Here is a 26,525-nt window from a genome sequence, read left to right as displayed (position 1 = left end):
AGAAGTCATCAGAGAAAAGCATTGACTAATGATAAAACTATATCCTACTGAAACAACACAGCTGTAGACCTTGTGAAAACTACTTATATTTTTGAACAAAAACATGCTTTTACCTAAATGCCAAATGTAGAAGGAGCACAAGTTGTTGTTTACAAATTTGTTCTGCTTTACCACTGAAAAAGTGCACTTTATTGTGAAGATTCCACCTCAGGGCTTTAAATGAGGAGAATTAAATAGCCTACAATGTAGTTCCAAGGTGGGTTTTTTTCCTCCTTCTTATTTGGCACTGTGATGAAAAGTAATTAAGCTCTGGCAAATTTTCTTCTTAGATGTAATTTGGACTACTTATCTAGCCTCTCACATGGGAGCAGACTTGGCAGCTAAAAAGAAATACCTGCTTTTATCACTTTAGAACAACACTTTGTCAGCTTAGCAATATGCAAAGTTTCTCAGGCCCTTGAATTCTGAGTGTTATGCTTAATAGTATCTTTTTTATTCCATGGTCGCAAATTTATGCATGAATGTGGTATCAAACGACCTCATTTGCTGATATGCAGAGCAAATAAGCCATTAAGATTTGACCTTAAGCTGACAATGTGCTGAAATAAAAACAGGTAATAATAATATCAAACCAATAACTGAAACATAAGGTTACCCAGACATTCAGCTACAAAGCAGTTCCAGTAGTACAGTGCCCTCAGGTTCTGCTGTCTTAGGAGGAGATTTCTGTAGCTTCAGCTTGATGGCACAAAAGGGCTTGGTTGTCCCCTCGTCACCCACCAATCTGCATTTACAGCAGGTGGTACGGTGCACTCTTCAGGTTGTGAGACAAGGAGCAACCGTGCTAATGCCTAAGCACAGCAGAGCTCTCCTCCTCGTTCATAACCTCCTGGTGGATTCTGACTCTGGGGGGCCTGTAGGCTATGTGTACTTTATGGATTGTCCTGGTTTTGAATGCACCAGGGATACAAGATAAGAAGGTTCAATGTGAGTAAAATTAAAGTCAATTACATAAGAGAAGTTTAGTCTACGTGGACTCACAAAGCTTTCTGTTTATGGCCCATTTTCCCCTTCCATAGCAATCCCAAACATTCCCTTACAATGAGCATAAGAGATTTATTAAATGAAACTCAGAAAAACATCTCATAAGGACAGCTGCAGAGATCAAGGGCATCTCTAGCATCCTATACACTACCAGAGCAGGGAACATGTTTGACAAAAACACCTAGACCTGGGAAGTAAACCACATCCCACACTACAAAGATTGCAGCAATACTTGGAAAAATAGGAAGTAGAACTATGCTTGAGAGTCACAAAATAATCCTTCCATTGTATTTAGTACTAGTATACCATCATCAGGAGGAATGGGAAGGAGGAACACCTGGAGAGCGCAGCAGAAAGTACCAGAACAATCAGAGGTCTGGAAGACAAGCTGTTGGAGAAAAGACTGAAAGAACTGATGGTGAATATCAAAATGAAAATACTGGGATGTTCCAACCTTAACCACTTTGTGATTCTGGGAAAAAGGGTAGGAGTTTCCAAGCATATGAGAGATGGCTATAAAGAGGCAGGATACTAATTTGTTCTCCAAGTCTGCTGTAGAGGCAACAAGAAGAAATGAACTTAAATTGTGGTAGGAAGAATTAAACTGAGATTAGAAAAGCTTTTTAATGGTAGGAACGGTGAGGTAATTGAATGGAAGCATCACAGGGCTGTAGAATCTCATCACTGAGATGAGATCATATCTAAGATCAGGCTAGATAAACCTGGAATAATTTAAATGTAATTGAGACTAAGAGCAAGGAAATGGACTGGATGCTTTTTGATGCCCCTTTGAGCCTATGATCTATGACATTATAATCATAAACTTTAATTACCATCTCTGGGATCACTACCTATATTAATTTATCAAGCTCCATCTTGAAATAATTTAGGTTCCTTGTCCTCCCTGCCCTGTTTGAAAGGTCATGTCAGAATTCAGACATCATTCCTTTGATGTCAGAAACCTTGTTCTAATTTCCACCCTAAATTCATTCAGAAGCAATTAATTTCCATTTGATCTTAAAGCAGGTTCAATTTCAATAATTCTTCTTCCTCTCTTGTACTAATTCCTGAATGTCTTTTACAAATAGTAATATATCCTCTTTCTCAGTCTTCATTTAACTCTGCTGTCTATCTCAGACACCAGAAGTAGCCAAGCTATGGTAGCACAGAGTTCCTTGCAAGCCAATTTATTTTGCTCCAACCCTATGCCATAGAAGCTACACAGCCTGTAGAAAATGCCCTCATTCCCTCCAAGGTAGCTCAGGTATCCCTGGTTTTCACTGTAGTTTGTGATTAAGGCATATGTTATGTCAGGGAACCCCTGACACAGAAACAAAAAAGAATGTTACATTATTTTGAATTTTAAGTGGGTTTGCAAAACCAAATTTGCTATTCCTATTCCACCTGTGATGCAAAGACGATGTAAAGTTCACCTGACAAGAAACCTTGGGGATTCCACAAAGTTGCTGTGAAGAGGGCAACACAGAAGAGGCAGTGTAACCTCATTAACAGGGATCGTGCCATTACCTCAAAGGCCAATTACTGACAGATCAAATAGACCAGACTGATAAAGCCAACCTCCTCCATGCCAGGACTAGAACATGTTCCAGACTTGTCTGCTCCCTGGGAAATGGAAGTGCAAAAGGGACTGTAAACCATCTTTGTTCTTCTGGCCAATAACAGATGAAATTTATCTGATTTTGTCTCTCGGAGAAGTGCGCATGCTCCAGTAAATTCAATGGAATGGCTCTCATTAAGCTTGCAGTACATTTGAATCTATACAGGGGAAAAACCACACTATAAACCCTTCTCCCCTCTCATTCACCTCACTCCATTAAAAAGCTTAAAGCCAATGAATTTATACCTTATACCTTTTTTATAATCTATTTTATCTCTACTCTAGATAAGATCTAAAATAACTTGGTCACACAAGACTTTATGTACAAGGTCCAAACTAAATTGTGGAAGATAAAATTTTATCCTCCTTGTATTGAAAGGGAAAAATCTTATGCCATATTTCACTATGTATTTCTACTGTGAAGATAAAGTAGTCAGTCATAAGCACACCAATGCCTTGTTGGACAGGGTGTCCAGATCTAGCCTTACAGGACTCAGTCAGACTTTACTTTCAAATATACACGTAATGTTTCTACTGATGCCTAAGGAGCACACTGCATGCAGCAGAAGGCAGGATTTGCCTTTGTAGGGAATGACTTTTCTCATACTTTTATTTGTATAATCGTTATCTGAAGTAAACGATATGCCAATGACAAAAATACAGCCTGAGAAGAGAATTAGGTTCCAAGGCTTATACCAAACAACCTGGAAAAGACTCCTCCATTGGCTTGTGAGGATTAATACTTAAATGCTCCAATTACAGATTCTTGTCTCACGCAACCATGGTTGCCAATGGTTACTTCCTACATATGCCTCTGTTAGGTTGCCAACATTCCCATTTGTTTTGAATTAGAACGAATACTCGGAAACACATGAACAACAGGCTGCTAAACTAAGCCAGATCGTAATGAGCCATGAATCTCTTGGCATTAGGAATGAGAATTTCTAGCATGAATGCTTAGCAATGGGAATGATGCCACTGCTGGTGCCTTTAAGTTAAAGCATCTTAACAAAATTGACTTAAACCACTACAGATGAACTTTAAGTTAGTGCCTGAGAAGTTCCAGGAATCGTTGGTAAAAATATCTTTTGTCGTCTCTCACAGTTTACATATTAGCAGTTGCTTAGAAATCTAGACCGTGAAAATAATAAAAGATGAACCCACTTTTCAAAATGCAGCACTTCAGATCCCATGGAAATGCTTTCCAGTCTTCAGAAACAAGCACATATTCATGAAAATTACATAATTGCAAAGCACTGTTTATTGAAGGGTGGCTTTCTGATCCACATGGGTGCGGTCCTGTGCACCCGGCTCTCGGTGTACGTACTCAAGCAGGCGGGTTGGACGAGATTATCTCCAAAGATCCCCTCCCACCCCTACCATTCTGTGATTCTGTGATTGTGTGATACGCACATGTACGGAATACTGGAATCCCCTCAGAACTGCAACAGTCAGAGGAAGAATCACATCCATCCCATGTGGTACCATCCAAATACAACAGTCTTGACGGGCTACGTATCCGTGTTCATTCCAGTTAAGATATTTATCCAGAATTTCTAAACCTGCATCAGTTCATTTCTATTAACTTTAAAGAGGGACAGACACATTTTACAGTAGCACAGGCTGGGGGACGACATCCTAGAAATATTGGGAAAAACTGAATCAATGCATCACCACAGTCAGCTACATAAATATCTAAAAGAACGTGTTCCCACAACAAAGTCAGATGAAAGGGACAACAGCTGCATGGTGCTGCCACAATAAAATTGTCAGAAAACTTTGTTTTAGCTAACATACCTGGTTACTAGATTATAAACATAAAATTAATAACCCTGGTGGACGAGTTGCCAGCCTCAAAGGTTGAGGCTGAGACTGTAATGGAGCTACTGAGAGGCCCCAGAATGACTGTGTAAGTCTTCTTAACACAAAACTACAAAGTATAGTGGGATCTCTTGAAGAAGCCTTGGATGTCAAAAGGAAAAAAAAATCATTTGACGCAAATTTTACGGATGAGCAATGCTGCAGGTTTTACTGGAGCCCAAAGATTGACAAGAATTACCAAGAACTGCCTATTTTTTAAACTGCCACTTTTTTTTCTGAGATTTCTTTCTTTTCCTAGCAGTATCATTTCACCTGCTTGGAAATTGAAATTGCAGGTATTTGAATGACAGCATTAAAGTGATCTGCTGCTACTAAAGTTTATATAAACGTGTTTACATTCTCAGCTGAATTTAACTTTGTAAATTTGTAAAACTTTACTTGTACTGGATAGCCTTATTACCTAGACCGCAAATATATTTGAGAAGCTTTTCCCCCTTTCATCTCACCAGATTGAAGCAACTCAGTATTACAGGAAGCTGAGAAATTCAGTCTTCTGCAGTGAAAGCAGTAGTTAATGCTGTGTTTAGGAATGGTCTGCACACGGCCAACCCTTCAAGCGGGCAGCCTGACTGCAGAAAGAAGGAACACTAAAGAAATTATTTTATTAGGGAAGTTGTATATCCTCCTCGTCAGACCTTCACCTTGGGAGAGTGAAAGCACTGGATATAACTGTTCTGAAGAGTTTTGAAAAGGCAGTCTGGAGAAGCTAGAGAAACTAAAAGAAAAAAAAAAATTAAAAAATAAAAGGGCTCTAGAAGCCCACCAACATCCACACATATATACTAGCACCGAGCATCCAGCCCCTGAACTGAAAGACAAAGCCACGGAGAGCCTTGCTGCTGGCCCACAGCTGATGAATGGACTTTCTGCATGAACGTTACCATCCTATTCCTGCTGCTCTTCACTCAAGTACTTGAAATTATAGAAAGGCAGGGTGGGAGGGAGGAAGGGAGGAAGATAAAGATTCTACTTCATTATTGATCTTCTTTATATTCTACATTTTCTTGTGTCTGTATTAAAACTTAAATTTATATTTCCCCCTTTTCCTCTTCTTGCATGCTTGAAATCATATTTTCTATTATTAGGTTTTTCACATCAAAGAAAAAAGACATTTCATTTAAACTTACAAACCCTGGTGTCTACTGAGCCAATAAAGAGGAAATCCATATTTCTTATAACTTGGGAATGTCTATGACATTTGGCTCAATTTTTATCATAGTTCACAAGAGGTCATACATTAAACCTCTGAACAATAGGAGAGATTATGTATCTGACTCCCTGAAATTAAATTTCCCAAAGCACAAGCATTAAAGGAGGGAATAAGAAATTTTCAGTTCAGCCTCTTAATATGTTCCGTGGGAAGACAAACACAGTTCATTTCTTTGTTTTTAGTTTTTTCTTGCAGAGAGAAAATTGTATATGGGAAAATATAGCAGCAATTCGATAATCTCTGTTTCCTCTTGGGAAATAAAATACTGATGTTTCTGAGACAGACTTCAAAGAAACTAGAACTACATTGACGTTTCCTTCCTAATAAATAATTTTTTATCCTTTAAATAGGATTATCCATATTTATATATGCAGGAACTTTTTCAAAATTATCTTGTAAATATCTGGAGTACTTAAGCATGTAAACTTGCATTTATATCCCTCACCATTTACAAAAATTAGTGAAGACAGAGGTAGAACTTGTAACAGCTTCAGCTTACTACAGTTTTAAATGAAGTATCTTTTACACTTTCCCCATGTCATTTCAGCTGAAACAACTATGCAGTGTTTATGTCAGACTTTCTGACTTACAGGTTACATTTCAGAAATACAGTATACACTAAGCAAGCAAACACCAAACCAGACTGTGGTAATAAACTGTCGGACGGTGTCACCTTTCACATTTGGGGACTGAAAACTTTTTCATTTTGAGGCTTTTTTTTTTTTTTCTTTTTGTAAGTCAGCCGCAGGATGGCTGGGCTAACGTGCCCTAGGAGTTGTGCCACGAGAAGAGTAGGCAGAGTGGGCCTATGCTACAAACACAAGTCCCTGGTCCAACAGTTTCACCAGTTGTAAATTTTGGAGTTTTCTTCGCAAAGTTCTTCCGGTAACAACCAAATATCTGAATTCACTCCCTCCTGCTACATTAAATAGCAATAAGGTTGAGTACACAATCTCTGCTTTTGAAAAAGGAGCTTCTGCTATCTTTAGATAAACTATATTAAGAAATGCCAGTGATTACAGGGCACCTAATAAATGCATGTAAAATCTAACAGGAAATAAATATCTGCAAGACAACTGGAACATCATCTTCGGTGAAAGAGCGATGCTGCCCCTTCCCCGTCATCCTAGCTGTGAGCTAAATTGCCCAGGATTTCACAACCTCAGTCAATTTCGTTCACAGTCGGCAATGCCAGCAAATTGCTTTCCAATGGAGACAGAACTTTACTCTCTCACTGACAGCCTGAATGTTAAAGAGTAGAGATTCCGGAAAAAGGGCTAAGACCTCCAGAAGAAATATAGACCAGGGACAGGGAGGCACAGTAAAACAGAAATTAGAAGCAACAGCAGTTTTTGCCCTCTAACAGTGATACCCCACATAAAGTTCATATTTACTATGAACAGACATATTTGTCTGTTATATCCCACAGAGAAAGACAGAAGAAATAAGTATGTTTATTCCTCAAGGTTTTTTCATGGAGGGTTCCTAGTCTTCCTCTGTTTTTACTCCCAGAATGACACAGAACTGGAAGTATTTCTTAAGAAGGAAATCTTTTTGTGCAGCAACACACCTGTGAAAAGATCCATTGTAAAGAGCAACAGTGGTTATAAGCAAATATTACCCATTACCAGCCAGCTGATGAAAAGCATTCATCTTGCCATCAACAGCCAGTCTGTGCTTGCTGCCATTTTATCAATGAAATGCTCATTCCTGAACAGTCAACCCGCTAAATAAGTAATTCTCAGTCAAATGCTCATTCCAAATACCAGATATGAACAGCAGAATGCTAAAGAAAAGTTCAGAAAAAAGTCCAGATAAAACTCACAAGAATATCCAGACAGCATGTTGAGCTCCCCTTTAGCTTGTTGTGTCCTGTTGCCTACTCCCTGTTTACAAATTACTTGGCTAAATTACTAGCTCTTTTGAATTGAACCCTTATTTCAGTTTTTCTTCTAAAGCACCTTGCAAGCCACAAGTTTCCCGTATGTGAATAAAAGCCAGTTGCTTCCACAAAGCAGCAGCCGGTCTTTGCAGCTTTCTCTCCCTCTGCCATCTCACAACACTCGGTCTAACTCAGCTATGGACTTCCTACCAGGTTTTTTAAATTTTTTTTTAAAAAATTTAAGATTTGCTAAATTCATCTAGCTGACTAGAAGCACATTGAGCCATGCTCAAATTTATACATACATAAATTATTTGGTTTCCAGAGGAACGACATATCTAATAATTGCTGCCCTGCAGAGCTTTGTGCCGATGCGGCGTTACAGGCACCAGGGCTCTTGCTGTGGTCCCATTCCTCCTCCTGCTGGCACACACATGCTGACAGTCCAGCAGTGGCACTGCATGGAGCTCATAAAGCCCAGCCCAGCGACAGATGAAATGATATTAACTTCTGAGATGAAAGTACACTAAGAGCTTTGTTGCTGCAAAAGCTCTCTTTTGCCTAGGGAGCATTACTCTTTCGGGTTTTCAGCAATACTACCATAGGAAGTTAATGCAGATCCATACCACTTCCCTAGCCATCAAAGTTTAGGGAAGCCAACTGGTTCTTCCTGGGCTAAGCCACATGGCAGTTTGAAGGGCTCTGACATTACTTCTGAGTGTGATTCAGACTGTGGTTAGGGGAAAAAGAACACTTTTTTTCAGGTGTGTAACATCCAAAAGATTTCCTTTATCTACCCATTAGGAATACATTGGGTTTCAGCAAAAGTGAAATCCATGTATCAGTGTGATTTGCCCTTATTTGCTTTCAAGAATTATTCTAATTGCTCTATAACCTAAGGCAATATAAAATTCCCCATTAAATCACTTATAAAATGTTATACTGTTTAGACTGCATATATGAACTGTTCAAAATTATTCATTTATCAATAATGCTGACAGCATACATTGTGGCTTTATAGAAAGAGGAGAAAACACTCAGAAAAGCTGGTGAATATTAATGATGCCTACCATTTGAAAAATTGCTGACAAAAATATTAATAGTTCACAAGTTTGCTGGTTTTCAGTCCCATTTGCTGACAAAATAATTTTTTATATTTACATGACTCTATCATATTTACAGAGATAATTTACCATTCATCAGCCATGACAGTGTCATCCCAATGCCTAGACAATGTTTTGCGTCCCTCAGCCACTGCAGTACACAACAAACCTGGCAGCATGCTGGCTAGTCACCATTCATCAGATTTAACAGACCAGACACCGTAACAGAAGTAATACTGAGAATTCAAACACTGATGACAGCCATGCAAAAATCTTAATCTAAAAGCTCTGTGATGTTTTTCTTCTGGCAAGATTTACATCACCCATTCCAGTGCCAGATTTCACTTGTTACTACGGCACATAGAAGATACATGATTAGAAATGAGTAGCTGAGATGCAGGAGTGCCCATTTCAAGCTTCTTTCTAGTGGTCAGGTGGCAGGTCACAGCGAGGGAACCAGAGCTGTGCTGACAACAGCTGTTTGCTAATAGAAAAACAAACTGACAGAAAAGTGACTTCCATCGATCCGGTTCATCCACAGTATTACAACGGTACCAGTTTGCGACTGCACCGCTGCCACATCCTAACTGCATTCCTGCGCACAATTCACGGGACTGAGATTTGCAGCTAACTCTCCGACAGCATGACTTGGGTTGTCCCAGCCACGTGCCATCCTGCCCATGCAAAAACATAAAACTTGGAAAAGCAGAATCAGTTTTCAAGTTTTTAGCCATTGTTAGGGAAGGTGCAGCGCGGGGAGTCCCTGGAAGGAGAAACTTTTTGTTTGGAGGGGCAACAAATGTGGAAGAAAAATGTATTTGTTACCCAATACAGGGATACATCCGAATTAATAAATGTAAACAAATAAGGACTTTAAAAATGGATTAAAATCTGGCCTTGTAATGTGTTTGTCTTCCCACTCATGCTCCTGTTCCCTCACACTCTTAATTTTCAAGAACTTAAATAAAAAAAATGCATAAAAGTCACTTCTTACACTGGTTTGAAACCCATTTTCTTCACAGCAGAGACTAGCAAAAGTATTTCACAGCTCCAGTTGAGGGCAATATAGAAAAAAATGAAGATATCCAAGGGACACAAAAATAGAAGTCGTATTTAAAACATTCTGTAAAATATGATTCCCATTGGTAAGTCAACAATAGCTCTAATTTAAAGTAATTTAAGACTATAGCCCAGTATAATAAAACAAAATTCAAATGAGTGGTCAAATGTCCTAGTTTATGGGATAAACATATCACAAAACGTGCCTTAGAATATTCTCATTATTTAATGTACAAAAGAGCCAGATAACTTTACAGTTAGAGCCCCAAATGCTGAAATCAAAGGCCAAATTCCTATTCATGTTAACGATTTTCAATCAGGATTATTTTACTAGAATACAATTGAAGACTTTTGTTCCAGAGCTCATTATTTCTTATTCTTTTCTCTAATATTGTTACCACAAATAGGCTTTAGGCACAGGGGACAGCTAGCTCTCAGCTTTTAATGTTAATTACGGTAATCTCCACAGACATCATCACCTCTGCTCTTAATTCATAATGTAATCATAAAGTATCAGTTCAGCTTTCTACTACAGTAGTATAGTTCACTGCACTCGGCGGGGGGTGGGGGTTTGTGCCAGCTCCCTCTAAAGTTTTTTTAATAATTCACTTAATTGCACTTAAAACAGAAGGATATTTTATTTTGTAAATGAATTAAAACTAGTAATTCAGAAGAGAAGTTGAAGAGTAAAAATAAAAGTGCACCCTCTTGTATTTTTTCCAGTTGCATAATTCAATGGTAATTCTGACTTCATATGGAATAGAGATGGACATTATTCACTAATATAGGCTAGGGACGGGATACAAGATTAAGATGAATGGCCCTGGTTATCTACAAACGGGTGTCTTCAGGCACAGCAATGCTCAATGCACTGCCTAAGGACAGCTTCCCACTGACATCTGAGACGTCCTATAGCATCTGGAACATCTGGTACGGCCAAAGAGCTACAGGAAACCATGCTCCTGTAGTGCAGCAGCTGGAGGCCAGACAGTAAACTTCAGAGCATCTCAAATGACACTAGACATCAACATTCGAATAACCAGAAAGGGTGTTTAAAGCCTCATTATAAATCAGTAGAGATTTCATCAGCATCATCAATGGAGTTTGGAGACTGATTCAATTCTTCCTTTCACTCTAAAGTAGACATCTAGTCACCAGTGAGTTAAATTGCTGTATAGAGATATACGAATTTAGTGGTCTTAAGCTCAAGCTGAGTCCTACCACAGATGCCTTTAAGTGTATCTTTTAAGTTCATCAATCCCAGCAGTGTTCCAACATTCAAATAGCAATAACTGCACCTTGTATGACCAAAATAAGTTAACAGAACCTACATTATTTCCCTTCTCCAGTGATTCTCAGGCAAAAATATACCCAACCAAGTTCTTGTCTTCCACCCCAATTAAAGATGCATGTCAATCAAGCAAATGCAAATTTTCTTCACATGAGAATTACTACAGACAAAAGGAAACTCAGTGCTCATTGGCAGAATCATAGAATCATAGAATGTCCTGAGCTGGAAGGGCCCTGCAAGGATAATCAAGTCCAACTCCTGTCCCTGCACAGGACAACCCCAAAATTCACACCATGTCTCTGAGGGCGTTGGCCAAGTGCTTCTTGAATAGCATCAGGCTTGGTGCCGTGACTGCCTCCCTGGGGAGCCTGTTCCAGTGCTCCACCACCCTCTGGGTGAAGAACCTTTTCCTAATACCCAACCTAAACCTCCCCTGGCACATCTTCCTGCCATTCCCTCGGGTCCTGTCATTGGTCACCAGGGAGAAGAGATCAGCACCTGCCCCTCCTCCTCCCCTTGTGAGGAAGCTGCAGACCATGATGAGGTCTTCCCCTCAGTTTCCTCTTCTCCAGGCTGAACAAACCAAGTGACAGATGCTCCTCATATGGTTTCTCCTCTAAACCCGTCACCAACTTCATGGCCCTCATCTGGACACTCTCTAGTAGCTTTATATTCCTAGTGTACTGCAGCGCCCCAAACTGCACACAGCCCTCGAGGTGAGGCCACACCAGCGCAGAGTAGAGCAGGACAATCACCTCCCTTGCCCAGCTGCAGTTCAGTGCCTGATGCACCCCAGGGCGCGGTTGGCCCTCCTGGCTGCCAGGGCACACTGTTGGCTCATGTTCAACTTGCCATCAGCCAGAACCCCCAGGTCCCTCTTTGTAGAGCTGCTCTCCAGCCTCTCATTCCCCACACTGTATGTCCATCCAGAGAATATTGCTTTAGTGCCTCAAGAAGTTAAGAAAGAAGCATCTGGATTTTTCCCTGGATCATTCCTCACCCACTCACCTATCTACCTTAACATTTTAGTACAAATCAGGAGCGCACACTTTATGAGAGTCTCTTGATGATGCTCACTTAACACTTACAACCTACATTACTATGGCAGTGCCAAATGAAACCATCTTACCAATAAGCTACAAAGCATCTGGAAACACTATATCATAAATTAAGTTTAAAATACAACCATCAAGAAACAAACAAACAAAAATACTATTGCCAAGCGCAAGTGTTTATTTTGACTTTTGCTTTATTTTGTCTTACAGAAAAATTTAGCGGCCTAAACACTGACAACAGCAACACATTAGTCATGTTTACAATTTCTTGGATTATATCCAGCTACAGGAACATCCCACTCGCTCCATAAACATGAAATAGTAATATTTAATGGCCTTAATATTTAAGCGAAAAAAACCCTCAAAGAATTGTTGTCAAGACCCACGGCTACTCTCGTGTAGTGACTCCCCCATTAGATTCTTTCATATTTAGAGCTGATTGTCTATTTTCCTCTAAAAGGTTTAGCAGCTGTAACAATACTTCAGTTAAGAGATTAGCTATCATTGTCTGAGAAATTCAGTTACAGAAGCTAGTTCAGCTGCATTCTCTTTGCAAAGCATGTAAAAAATGTTTCTTCATCAGATTTAAGAGATATGACCCACAAAAAGCACACACAATGACTAAATTTACAGTTATGAAGACAGTAAATTTGAAACATATATTATTAGAAATTAGACACCATAGATGGCATCAAAATATATGTCCTAAAATGAAGAGGCAGTGGTCACACATCATATTCAAATGAGTAGGCAAAAACTATGGGAAGTCACTGCTTATCAGGGGTGGATTTGGGAACCTAAAATTAGTCTGAAAATAGAAAACTAACTAGATAGTTTTTCCTCTTGGTGATATTTATTCCCACAGCACCTAATTCTGCCATCACGCATCAATGTCTCCAACACATTATTTAAGGATTTTGCAGTTTCAGGTGTCACTTCCTCTCTTGCTCTTATGCAACGCCTTTCTTCTGAGAATTGCAGAGCTTTTTATATAAATAATAAGGTATATAACACCTATGAATTAGGAAGTTCCACCTTTCACAGATGGAACTGAAACAGAGCTAACATGCTGCAGATCTACAAATTTTCTGAAGTCATCTTCTCCCAGAAAAGATTACAATATCTCTAATTTGCTTTGGAAAATTACTTTGTCCTAAGTGAACTCTCCTGCAATTTGAAGGCATATTATTGCAGTAATATCTAACATGAAAGATAAGGGACTGTTACATCTTCCTGAATTAGATTTTGGTGATATGTGTCATTATCACCAACACAAGCGAACAGTAACACCACAGAGGTATCAGTCATGACTCTGTAGGTGTGGGCAAACTCCATATCACACTTTAAAAAAATTAATTCAAATCCTGTGATGCTTCAAACCACATCATACACTCACCAACTTGAATGACCAACACAAAGTGAGTTCTCTAAATTTAAACATAAATTCACTGATTTATGAGCAAATACATTTATACTGAGTAAGAAGAATCTGATACCTCAGAGTGTTGCCATCAGCCTCAGCATGATTCGGAATGATTTGGGGCAACAGCAGTAAGCAGGCTGCCTCACCCTGCTGCAGCCTATTTAAAGTTTATGCACGTTTTATGAAGAAGGAAGGTGGTAGCAAAGCTCAGAGCAACTGTGTCTAATTGTGATTAGACAGACAACAAGTAAAATCAGTCTGAGGGCTCATGTAGGAGGCCATTTTGACAGAGATAAACTTTCTTCTCCAGCTAATTTGCACATGGCAATCCTGTTAAGTGGAGGAACATAGAGAAGGGACTCACGTCAAAAGTTTTCACCAACAGATCACTTCTTTCCAGCCGCCACTGTTCTGTAAAGATCCTACAGCTGGTGGCAGGGTGCAGCATTTGCACTCATAAAGCTCCCTGCAGTACCGCTGCCCCCATTACAGCATGGAAAAAGTAAACTTAGCCAGATAACTACAATCCAATCATACACTGAGCTTTTAACCGTACAGGTAGAGGGATTGACTCTTTGCTCTGTTTTGGGGTGTGGGTTTTTTTGTGAGTTCTTTTTTCTTTTTGATGATATTAATCTCCATAGTACTCTTCTGAATCAATAAATCCATTACAAAAAATAAAGGCATTTTCATCAGCTCACTTCAGCTGCTCTGCCAAAAAAAAAAAAAAATCTTAATTAGCCAGTATTTTTGGGCTGCTTTGTTATCATCAGCAGAATGGTGAATCTGCCCCCAACTGCTAATAATTAAAAAGTCATTTAAGCCTGCATATCTTCAAAGTATTCAAAACAATTATGCAACAGGACTGTTATGGGGTACGCTCACTTAATATAGCTTAAAGAAATGAGATAAGAATTACTTACTGAAGATGTACATATAAGGTTGCCTTGCAATGAAGGCATGTGTGTGTGAGAGGAGATCCTCACCTGGAAAAGACTACACAACTCAGAAAATTTTCTCCAAATATTCTTTAATGGAATCTGCAGCTCTTTACCTCATCTTGGAAACATATAGTCATGCAGATAAGGCAGTATTGAATGGATAACTGCTGCCTCTGGAAAGGAAGATAAGTTAGCCTTTGGTGCTTATATATTTGCTTTTTGATAGCTGTTCTTTCTCACAAATTTCCTCTGTGAAGCAAAGATTATTTGGAATTGACAAGTCTGTGCTTTGGAATAAACATGATTTTTTTTCTCTGATAGGGTGTTGGAAACAGATGCTTAAGATACAGATAACAGCATGGTCTGTCAGGCGTGTTATATAGATTGAGGGGGCCTCAGGGAAAACGTACCAAGCCACATGAATACCTACATATGCCTAACATTGCTTATGAATCCATACTATTCCAAAAGATACCAAAAGAAGGAAATCATTCCCCTCACACACTGCAACTTTGATGAGAAAAAGACAATTCTGCTTCCTACACTGTGTGAGGGTGGAGGCAAAAACTTAGAAAGAGGAGACAAGACCAGGAGGTTGGAGTAGCTGAAACGGAGAACTTCACACAAAACAATGCTAAGGCCTAACGAAAGCACAAGGCAATTTGATTTCTTAAAAAATACATCTCACTCTGGGATCATTACCTATTCTGTAACCAACACCAGCTACATGCGGCATATCAGGGCTGCCAGCATTCAAGCCATCATTATCAACCAACAAACTTGCTGTCATATCCACAACTGGAGAGGAAGAAAAAGTTATAAATGGTCCCAAATTCCTCACTGCCACTTTGTTAACCACCAGTGCTAAGGCTGCTGCTCTAAATACAACCTGTGCTTTATCTGCAGCCCTAAAGGGTGGGTGCCATCTTCTCTTTAAGCCTTACTGGTCCCTAATTCAGGCCAGGATGCTTCACTGGTGAGGCAGCAAAGAGGCACTTCAGACTCTCTTTCACTGCAAGGTCTGGAGGTCTCTGCACCTTCTCAGGCTCCTTTCCCTCAAACAGCAGCAGCAGTTCTAGCAGCACTTCTTGAACCTGGTACTTCAAAGATGAGCTATACTGTTACAAGAACCCAAGATCACAGGGGTCTTCTAGACTCAATAGTCCATGGGAATTGGCTGGACTCAAGAGAACTCTAGGGAAGTACAAACATTTTAGGACTTCCCTAAGTTTTAGCTTTTTTTTTTTTTTTGAAGGGCTCGATCCACAGAAGCAGAGGTCATCTGTAAGAGTTGTCACAAATTGCAGTTGCTGCCACACGAGTGATAAAGTGATCCCCTAGAGTTCTGGTGATGGAATATATTCTTTTTATTTCCCCAGATGATGTTCTGCAGCAAAATATCCTGAACTAAACACATTACATACATGCATATTTACACATGTATGTGGACAAGCACTTGAAAATGACAGTTCCTCATAAATTTATCCATAGTTACCAATAGTCATTTTCAGATGTGATGCAGCTTAACGTACCTGTACAGATTGCAGGTATCCTTAAATTCAGAATCTCTCCTTTTTATTACTAAGTGGCATTTAATTGCCAAGAGGTGTTGAAACTTTATTAAGCTTTATGGTTACACACATACTGCCATTCACCACTTCAAATTCAAAGTTTGCTGACATCCTGTTGGTACAGATTTTCTGTTTGAATGCTTGACACCAGCCAAGCCCTGCACTTTTCTTTTACCTGGAGTAATGGATAGCTTGATGTCCTGCAATATTAAAATAGAAGTCAGTTGTGTGCTTCATCTCATCCGTATGTCCAGAGACTTCAATCCAGTGTGCTATCGGGAGGCAGTAAACTCCATCTACTATGTTGCTCTGATTGTAAACACAACTTCGATCATGATGGGGCCCATTACCTAGAACAGAAGAAAGGACAACTGAGGGCTGTGTATCCAGAAAACCTTCTGAAAGATTTGTAGATCTGAACTGAGTATTTAAGGCAAGGAGTGGTGGTTGCTGCCTGTTCAGACTTCATTTCACATACCATATTAAAATCTCAAATAGTTGTAACAGAAGCACTGCCACAAAGCAAGTGTTCAGCATTAAAATAAGTTTTTGCAAATTATTTAAGAAGCATGAAAGCTATATAAGACTCCCAAATCATCAACCGTGGCACTTACAATTTCAAGAAAAATAAATTTAATTTAAGCTCCTCATCTGATGTCTAGTAACAGGTGACCTCAGTGTTTAACATTTCTGCTGTGTGACCTCCCTCTGGAGGGGTCAGCTTGCTGCAGCCTAAGGTCTAGCTCTGCCACGGCACAGCAGCGTTACCGTGCCTCAGGCTTACTTCTAAGGAAATTGCCAAGCTGTGAGAACGACCTCGGAGAAAGCACAGAGTACAGCCGTGCAAGATCAGAAAGGTAAAACCGCAAACAAAGGTAGGACCGGTGACACTGGAATTGTTACCGGCTTAAGAATTCAAGAGGAAAAACACCAATGTGGAAAGGCATCAAATCCCAAAGAAGAAAAGTAAGCAGGCAGCAGACAGTGCAGCAATGAAGACCTGTTGCAGGGAGAAGTGACGGGTGGTCCTCCTCCACCTCATTCACAGCTGCCTGGCCAGCAAAGACTCTTCAGGTGTCCTGCCTTGGGACAGGACACACACTGATGCCTAGCCTAGGAGCTCATTAAATCCTACCTGTCTTTTATGTTTGCTAACTAATAAGCAATCGCTTTGTACTCTTCAGATGCATGTCCCACTTGCAGAGTCTGTCCATAGACAGTAAAAGTTGCTCAAAGTGACCCTGAGAGAGACAGTCACATCTGCGATGCCGAGTGATCACAATTACCTAAAATGGCCTTGTATAAAGTAAGAAATTTTCCTTACGGTTTTCCAGTACCTGTTATCCATTACCCCTTCTTCTTCTCTTACAGCAATAGCATGAGCCTTAGTACAGAAAACCAATTTATAACACCATGCCAGAGTAAGCAACTTAAATTGAACTGGGCCGTGTCATCAATCAAAGGTTATCTAGCCTCCAAAAATTCAGTACATGTATATCCCCTCCCCACCGTTTTTACATACTTAGTGTAATACTAATTGCCATGTAGGAATTATTGTGCAGATTAGAAGTGACCTAGTCTATAGCTTGCTTTTAATGCAAGTCTGTTACACTTGTACATTATTAACAATGTTGGAACATTTCTGAGTAAAATTATGCCCGAAGAAACATCTTCAATTTCACACTGCATGTAACTGCATGTAAATGCATGACCAGCTTCCAAACACCACATTTAGGGAAATTTGCTAGAACAAGAGCATTTTGGGAGATGTATTAATGCAATGACTAGAGAATAAGAGTAACATTTAATACTAAAGCTCAAACAATCTCCGTATTTCCAGATGACATGCAGCACATTTTATCATAACTGTGAAATATTATTTACTAAAAAGAAAAAGAGAATACTAAGCAGAAAACTATTTTCTCATTCTGTATCGCTGAACCATTATGCATCATATGCAGTGGTATGACATAGCTTTTGATAAATAAGGTGAGCAAGATCAGTATATAGCTCCTGAAGCTACAAATCTTACCACTACATTTTTATCTTACATTTCTAGTTGTTTACACAATCTTACCACTTTTAAACAGTATTTGAAGTCAGCAGAATACATTGACAAATACAATAGTGTAACGAAACCTATGGATGTTTATAATTGACTTCATGTGTTGAGCAAAATCTTTACAACCACAAATAACACATCTTGCCTTCCCCATTTTACTCTCTGACAACTGTCTGTAGCAATGCACCTTGGCCTGCCCAGCCATTGCAAGGCTGTGTCTGATTCTGACCCCCACCCACTCATGGGCAGATCTCCCATCCCAGCCTCAGCCCCATCCCCAGGGAGGTGCCCGATGCCCGGGGCTGGGACTGCCCCAGTGCCCCCCAGCAGCTTGCCAGCCCTGGGGGTATCCCCGCAGCCCCCAGCCCCCAGGAGCTGCCAGCCCTCATCACATCCTGGCAGTTTTGAACCATGTTCTCAGGATCTCTGGCTCCTTTGTTACTCCCAGCCCTATACTCCTTTGTACGGGGGCACCCTTGTACCCACGCGGGCTCCCTCACAGATTGCCCCCTTCCATTACCCACAGCTGTTTTTCCTCTCCCACCCAGGTTTCTGCACAAATTTTTGCAATCACAATGTATGATCTCTCCCTCCTGCTTAATTTCTTCTTTCCTCAAGGTGCTAGTCAGTCCTACAAGACAACAAAGCCTCACTCTTTGTCTTCAATGATCTCAGTTGCATGACTACATGCTTCCTACTTTCCCATATCCAACTGCTGCTGCTTGACACGCACGCAATTCTGTCACTTGCCAGTTTTACTGTCCATCCTCCTTCTCCTCCAGTTTTAACTCTTGGCTCTTATTTTCCTTCCTTCTCTATCATCTGCCTTCTTAAATGGCAGTAACCTCCTTGCTTTGTAACCTTTTCACCTTCACCATCATTCATTCCCTTACCTAGCCTACAATCACACATGAAAGCAGGGCCAAGAGTAAATTGCCACGAGATGTTTGTTTCAACTGTTCCCTCAAACAGGTTTTGACAAATCTCATTCTGAAAAGCTTCCTTCTCTAATTGTTATTTATTGCTGTTGATTTTTCTGTACCACTCAACCTCACCTTCCTGCTGTGGCCTACAGTCAAACAGGAATCTCGGAAGGTACATTTCCATTTTGGCTGTTATACTTAGGTAAACAATAAAGCTTGCATTCGTAACGTTTTTTCATAACTCCACAGCTCTTTAGTACTCCTTACCTTATATACTGGTCTATGAATTAACAACCCTTCTACTGAAATATGTCATCTGTGCAACAGAGTGTATATGAATATACATTCAACACATATATATTCATGTGTGTAGATATATATTCATGTATTTGTTGAATACATATTCAACAAATGCAGTGATATAATTTCAGACAGGAAGGGGAGAGCACTACCGCCTCCAAGAAATACCAATTTAGAGAACAGTATGATCATACTGAGCTGTTCAGGAAACTGAATTCTCCATTCCCCTTGCGAGAGTTATGAAAGAAGGCAATTACAAATGATCAGCATCTCACTACCCAGGCAATAGCTGAACGATGCACAAGTGCTTCTCACTGTAGTTTGCTTCATAAGCTGCATTTAACAAATGAGTTTCAAAAAAAAAAAGAGAAAATTGTTGTATCAGTTCACATAATGCTTCTGCTAGCACAGTTTGTCACAGGAAAACCATAATATTTTGGATGCCATAAAACAGTGCAAGGAAACAGTTTCAGAAGTAGAGCCAGATGACAAGTTTGGAGGAGTACAGTAGAGCTCATCTATAATTTAGAGCTGCTATAAAAGGGCCAAAGATTTAATTCTCTCAAATTCTATCTTCCAGAGTAATTTAATACAAAAATAAGTCAGCCAATGAAACCAACTTTCATTCAAGGTAACTGATCATAAACAGTGTTTTAAACAGAAAACAATTAGCATCACTTACATGTTCTGTTATATATTTGCAGAACATATACGGCTAGGAAAAGGGGCACAGCTTGGGTGATGAGCAGAAATCATTAACTGTACAATCCTCAGTTCTTCCTTTTCCACTCCTATCTTTTTAAACCTTTCCTCCTGACTTTCCTCTATCTGAAGCACGGTGCATCAGCCTCATGGTATGACATACATCCAGGCAAAACATGCTTTAGTCTCATCTTAGCCCCTTTATCTCTGCTGATGGAGCAGGCTCCTTGCATCTCTTTTGCAGTAGTTACATGACTCCGTCAGACTCAGACGAGCTGGTCCAAGACTTCCCACAAGTACAGGAAGAGTTTGTGCCAAGAACAAAAAAGCTTTCAGAGTCAGAGGGCAGGATAAAAATCTGGCACACTAGAGTGAAAAGCTTACTCTCCCTTCCGTCGCCACAACAGGCCAGGCAGTCCTTTCTGGATTTGGATCCCTGGAACACAGGGACGTTCCCACACCCAGGGCAGGACTTGGGCAGGGTGTTAGCTCCAGGCAGTGACCAACAGCACCAGCACTTCCTTGCTCTCTCTCTGGTCCAGGGCTGTTTGTGGGGCATGGTTGGTTAGTTTGGGAGTAAACAGAGCACCCAATGAAGGCAGCAGGACCTTCTCAGTGCATCAGAAACGTGTTGTGGTCATTTCTAATTTATTTGTTTCTGTTCAGGAACCAGACAGAAAAGATAGAGGCCACTGCAGAGAGAAGTGCCATGAGATTGTATGTATGCAGAGTCTGGATGTGTCTGCTCATGACTGGGGCTGCTCATACCCACACCAATTTCCTGCTCCACTTATTTCCCCCACAGGTCCCAGCTATCTGCATAATCTGAAAGGCCTCTGCACCTTTGGATCTTCTAAGTGACTTCCTAAGAAGTCAGACTCAGCAGCCCATTCCCACAGAAACTCAGCTCTATTACTCACTTCTCAAATGCACAAAGCACTTCACAACATAAATTACCAAAACTGAAGGACTAGTGCTGAAGTTCAGTTTCTGCACTTGAAGCTTGGAAAGGTCCCTTCTACAGGCTAGGAAGGCTACCCTGACCGTCCTGGGCAACCACACCTGTCAGGGCGTCCCTACATCACCACCTGGCATGGCACAAACAGAGAACATCCAGGATTTAATTTGCTGCAATCCAACATGCTTCCGTGATCACAAACGCACATCGGATCTTTACCAACAAAGTGTGCACCACTGGCGAGTCCGAGGCACATACTGCTCATGCAGAGATGGAACAGCCAGAGGACTCTGCATCCCTATTAGGCAAAACAGCTTGAAGCATAGCAGTGCTGAGCGCGAGGGCATACTGCAAAATCCCTAGGGGAGCTCCAAGGCAAATTCTCACCAAAGGGAAGACTCTGGTGCCTAAATTGTTTATGTAAATACATCTGTCCCCTTACACTGACTAGTCTCCCCAAACCTTGTACAAAGACTTCAAGATACTTTAAAGAACTCCCCTATGACTCCACCAGTCTCCAGAGCGGGAATTCATCACAACTTTCATTTAAACGCCCTGCTGAGGCACAACAGCTCTGTGCCTCCTCACCAGCATTTGCAAGACAACAAGAGCGCTGGTTTCAGAACCAAATGCTGTTTTCTCACATGTTGCTCGCAGCACACATCAGACCACTGGGTAGGTTTCCACGTACTTTTAATATGAAATAAACAATTATTTGGGTGAAAATTTAGGGTTTTCTATAGTCAAGAAAACACTGTGCAGCCTCAAAGATTTGGGGGAATTTTAACAGCATTTCAACTTCTCTGTTCCTAGAGCCAGTACTAAAGCAAAAAAAATTCAAATTCCACGTGCCTGTTTGCCATCACAGAAATAAAAACAAGTAAAACTGCCCTTTGAGAAAGGGAAAAGTGCAACAGGAAATGTGGTTTTTTACAGCCCAAACCAATCTAAATTAGTATTTCCCTTCATCTTGTTTTTATTCATGTTGTTTCAATTGACAAAACATTTGTTTATTTATTTGAGAGGCAAATACACAATTGTTTGAAAACATGTAAAATTCAACGATGAGAAAAGAGTCAGTAAAATTTCTAAACAGTACTGATCCTCCTGTTAACTGATCATGTGGACTTTCCTAACTAAAGAATGAAAGGAATTTGGAAGAGCTTATTAGGAGATACAGGTCCCAGTTCAGCTGATAGGGTAGCGCTCTTTTTCTTTCAATAATTCCCAGAATTATTTTATTTAAATAATATCTGTGACTTTTCACCGCAAAAATGCTTACCTGAAAGAGAAACTTAAAAATAAGCTTCTAGGTGTGAAATTATAAAAACCCATTGCTTTTGCAGCCCACCTGTTGCGCTCTCTACTGCGGACGGTTGTGCAGTGGAATCCACTGATGTAGGGAACTGCTGCAGAGGAAAGGAACCAGCAGACCCGCTTACAGCTCAAGCCTCATAGAGGGCCCTTTCACAATACGCACGAGTGCACGTATGGCTCCTGGTTTATTGCCTATGAAGGATGATCAAAGTGGCACAGGAAGGAAGCTGGCTGCACAAACAACCAAACAAAAAATTAAAACCAAAGATCTCCATATAACTGATAAACGGCACTAGCAAAAGACGGATACAAGAATGAAACAGAGGAAAAACAGATGAAGATATAGTAAGGGAAAAAAAGATGTCCAGAGATCAAGGACTAGAAGATAAGCAGGGACCAGAAGAGGATCTTCTAAAATTTGAGCTAACCACATGCAGTAACAGAACACAAAGAAAAACCTTCATTTGCTATTTATTATAACTGTACTGGAGAAATGAAAAAAGTATAATCTAACAGTCTACCAACAGCACAGAGGACAGCTGCACACAGATTGCATAATGGTCTGGAAGAGCCACACTGGTGAAATTATCAGCTTGATCCTAAAAGATAACGAGCAAAACCTAGGCCAATGAAACTTCTCAGCACGAATAAGTGTGGTGAGCAAAAAACCACGAATGAATGGAAAAAATAAGATTGCTCTTCCACTGTCTCCGCAGAGCTCTATGCAGCAAAGCCACTTAGTATACTGCTCAGCCACAGCTCTCCCAGCTACCAGCTTGTTGCATACCTTGCTGGAATTGTTTTTTCCTTTTTTTTTTTTTTTTTTTTTTATTAACTGTGTGAGGGAAGGTGTGTAGAAACTCCAGGGCACAGCGGTGGCTGTAGAGATGCTGTGTATCTCATCCTTGCCTTAGCCAGGCCCTATGCCAAGACCTACTGCTTCCAAACATCCAAACCCCAGCAAGGTCAGCATGTTTCTCAGTTCACCGCTCCCTTTGAAAAACCACAGGGCTACTTAGATGACCATAGATACACACATTAACTTCAACAGCAACTAACAAATCCAAACAGCAAGCAGCCAGGCAATTTTCAGATCACCTACTTCCAAATCAGTAAAAGCAAAGACTTACTTTTTTAATATTTGTCATAAATTTTGCATGAACCAGCAGGCTTTACACATGTCAAGTCAAAATTTTAAGTCTGCCTAAATATTATAAGTAATTACATTCGAAATATTAAACAGGGTCTTTTAACAAGGTAAACGAACATCCTGAGTTCATGCTTAGAAATTCCCCTGGAAGAGTTTAATAACATCATAAGCACTATAAACACTTGGGGGGGCAGAGGCATGAGGAAGGGTTGAGGAACATAAGATTTAAAAGAAAAAATACCAATAGAACAACAGGAACTAAAGGAAACATATGAGGAAAAAAAAGTCTCTGAAGTGAAGGGTTTAAAAGATTAAGTACTTGCTAGCTTCCTTATCTTTCATACCAACATTACAATGAAGAAAACCCTCAAGTCCTATTTTGGACCCAATTCTCAGAGTTATCTGCATGTGCTACTGCATGGCGTCATTATCAGACATTACTCTAACTGGACCTCCATCGCTACACTTACAATGTTCAAATTTACTTACCCTTTACACCAGATTCTGTCATGAAAGTCTCCCTGCTGCCTAGCTGTTTGAACAAAATTCAATCTCTGATGTCTTGAAACAGGGACTGTCTGAATCCCACCACAGCTGAATTGCTATCGATTGTTAAAAACCAGAGAGGGACGTGAGGTTGAATTCTCCTCCCTGGAACTGAGCCAGGTCAGGTATTTTGGCAGTGTGACTCTGCCACAGGCTCTTAGACTGGAATCCCACCCTCCTAAAGTCTCTGTAAAGCCCCTGAATAGCAACCCTTTGTTTTTATACCCCTGAAAAGTAGCACCAAATAACACATTTTAGTTCTGTGTTGTGTACTAACCTTTACTTGTACGCTTAATATACTTACTCAGCTTTTTAATGCTACTTTCTCTGCTGTCAATAAACTGTCTTCCCTTTAGACTCTGAAAACAGTAGGTGAATTTCTTGTATTACTTAAATACTTAATGTAAGACAAAATTAATTTGCCACACCTAGTCCACTAACACCTTCGTCATGACTGGTTTAGTTTTCAGAAATGTTTCCTTGCATTTGCCAGCCCAAAAGAGATACCAAAAAAACAAAAGGCCTTTTGTATCATACACTGCACATCATAGACTTACAGCAGATTGTTTCCATATCTCATTTGGGAAGGCTGATATACAGAACCAAGGAAAGAGTTTTCAACCTATTAAAATACAGGTTGAATTCAAGATCTTTTAGTCTATTTATTATGCCAGAATTAGAACTAAATGGCTCACAAGAAAGCCCTCCTCACCACTTAATGCTGTTAATCAGCAAGGCTTTTTCTTTTTTTTTTTCAATCAGAGATGAGAAAACAAGAATTTTCAAGGCAACTTTCAAAAACATGTGTTTTATTTCTCTCTCTAGGTCTGCTTAGGCGCAGGTGTTTCTCAGTGGGAGCTGCTACCATACTAAGAGCTTTTAGCCAAATGCCCAGTCTAATAATGTAGATTAAGCCAGAGAAAAACAACTAAAAGGGAATTCAGCCCAAGTGAAATAGAGGTTCTTCTCAGCCAAATAGTGGAAATAGGAATAAAGGAAACACAGATGACAGAGAACGGTTGATAGCAACAAAATGTATAATGTAACAGTCTTCCTAACTGCTTTGATACTCTCTATGGCATTGCACCGTGTATTACTGTTACTTTCCACCATACCAGGAAAGGCTACTGAACTGTAGGCAGGAAAAAAGCTACATCAAAATAGTAACTGTGGCAAAAACCTTAACCAAAGTATCATCCCAGTTACTTTACTTACCACTTCTCAGTGCTTCTTGTCACCAAAAATAAGTTCTTGACCCTTACTGCATGCTGCTGTCACTTGGAAGCAAGGGCAGGGAGTGAAGTGGGGGATGGGAAAAATGGTAGATAAAAGTATTTGCATAAACAATGCATTTACTGTAATTTTACCATTATAACCACAAAGGATTTAATTAGGTTCTCACAGCATTCATTGCTGGCCCCTTATCATCCCTGCAGGTAGGAAATGACACATACCTGCCAAGTCCAGAGGAATGCATACGTACATATTTATTTTTATTCTTCTAATTTTGCAGTTTCATGGGCAACTCTCCATTGCTTTATTGATCTCCGATAGTCTGCTGGTTAATGCTGGCATACAGATAGGATGTAATGAAAAACTTGCTACCAATTATACTATAATCCCTGCTAAGTATGTGTCTTGAGGGGGTTGAAAAAAAAACACCAGGAGCTATAACACTTTGTAAACAAGATTCTCTCCATTCATTAAGGAGGTATTCCATAGCAGATTTCAAAGTTATCCACTTCTACTCAAAAATTTACCTCACATCTGAAAGGTGTCAAGGCATCTACAACTGTCCAGGAAGCTTATCAACATCCAATTGTGCTGTATGTTCCTTCCTAGTCACTACCTACCACCTACTTCTGTACAAGACTGGGATGGAGGAAGCAAGTAAAGCCCTGATTATTTTCAAAAGTGGAACAGATTACACTAAACACTGATGAAATGTGCAAGTAGCTGCAAGACGCTAGGCAGTCACTGGCTATACACAGGTAAAATGGCGACACCCAGTGGGAACACTACTACATAAAACATCTGCATTAAGAGGGGATCTGTAGATCAGCTTTGGGAAAGAAAAATATGTATCTCAGTTACAGAAAAATAACGTTGCATCTAACTGTACTTCTCAAAGAATTTTTACATTGCTTTATCCTGCTCTGGCTTAGCCCCAAATATTTCTTATCCTGTTACAATCTCTCCAACTTGAATGGCAACTAGGTATTACCTTACACAGCCTTTACAAAATCTCCCCCATTAAAATAAGAAATTATACCCATTTTGTTCCACAGATGAGGCCAAGAAGTGAGATCACTGCCACTTTAAAATGGAAATTTTAATGTGCCTTACTATCACAAATGTTTTCAGCCAGACAAGTGCTCAACCCTTGAAAGCTATGAGCAAATTTTACTTCTGACATTTTCGCTGATTATATTACAACATTATGAGAACCTTTATTACTCCATAAATACACCAGTCCTTTTGCACTACCA

At 40.0% G+C, this 26,525-nt stretch overlaps 1 protein-coding gene across 2 annotated transcripts in view; it reads right to left on the bottom strand.

Moving 5' to 3' along the window:
* Positions 1-26,525, bottom strand: part of EPM2A (EPM2A glucan phosphatase, laforin) — a 38,639-nt gene that overhangs the window by 8,132 nt on the left and 3,982 nt on the right. For both annotated transcript variants that reach the window (XM_075088015.1, XM_075088016.1), the window contains exon 2: positions 16,254-16,428. In XM_075088015.1, coding sequence (XP_074944116.1) covers positions 16,254-16,428 — 175 coding nt within the window. The remainder of the gene's footprint in view (positions 1-16,253; positions 16,429-26,525) is intronic.

Source organism: Phalacrocorax aristotelis, chromosome 3, assembly GCF_949628215.1.
Source record: "Phalacrocorax aristotelis chromosome 3, bGulAri2.1, whole genome shotgun sequence".
NCBI lineage: Eukaryota > Metazoa > Chordata > Aves > Suliformes > Phalacrocoracidae > Phalacrocorax > Phalacrocorax aristotelis.
Note: the sequence above shows the minus strand (reverse complement) of the source record. Positions and strands in the feature narration are given on the sequence as shown.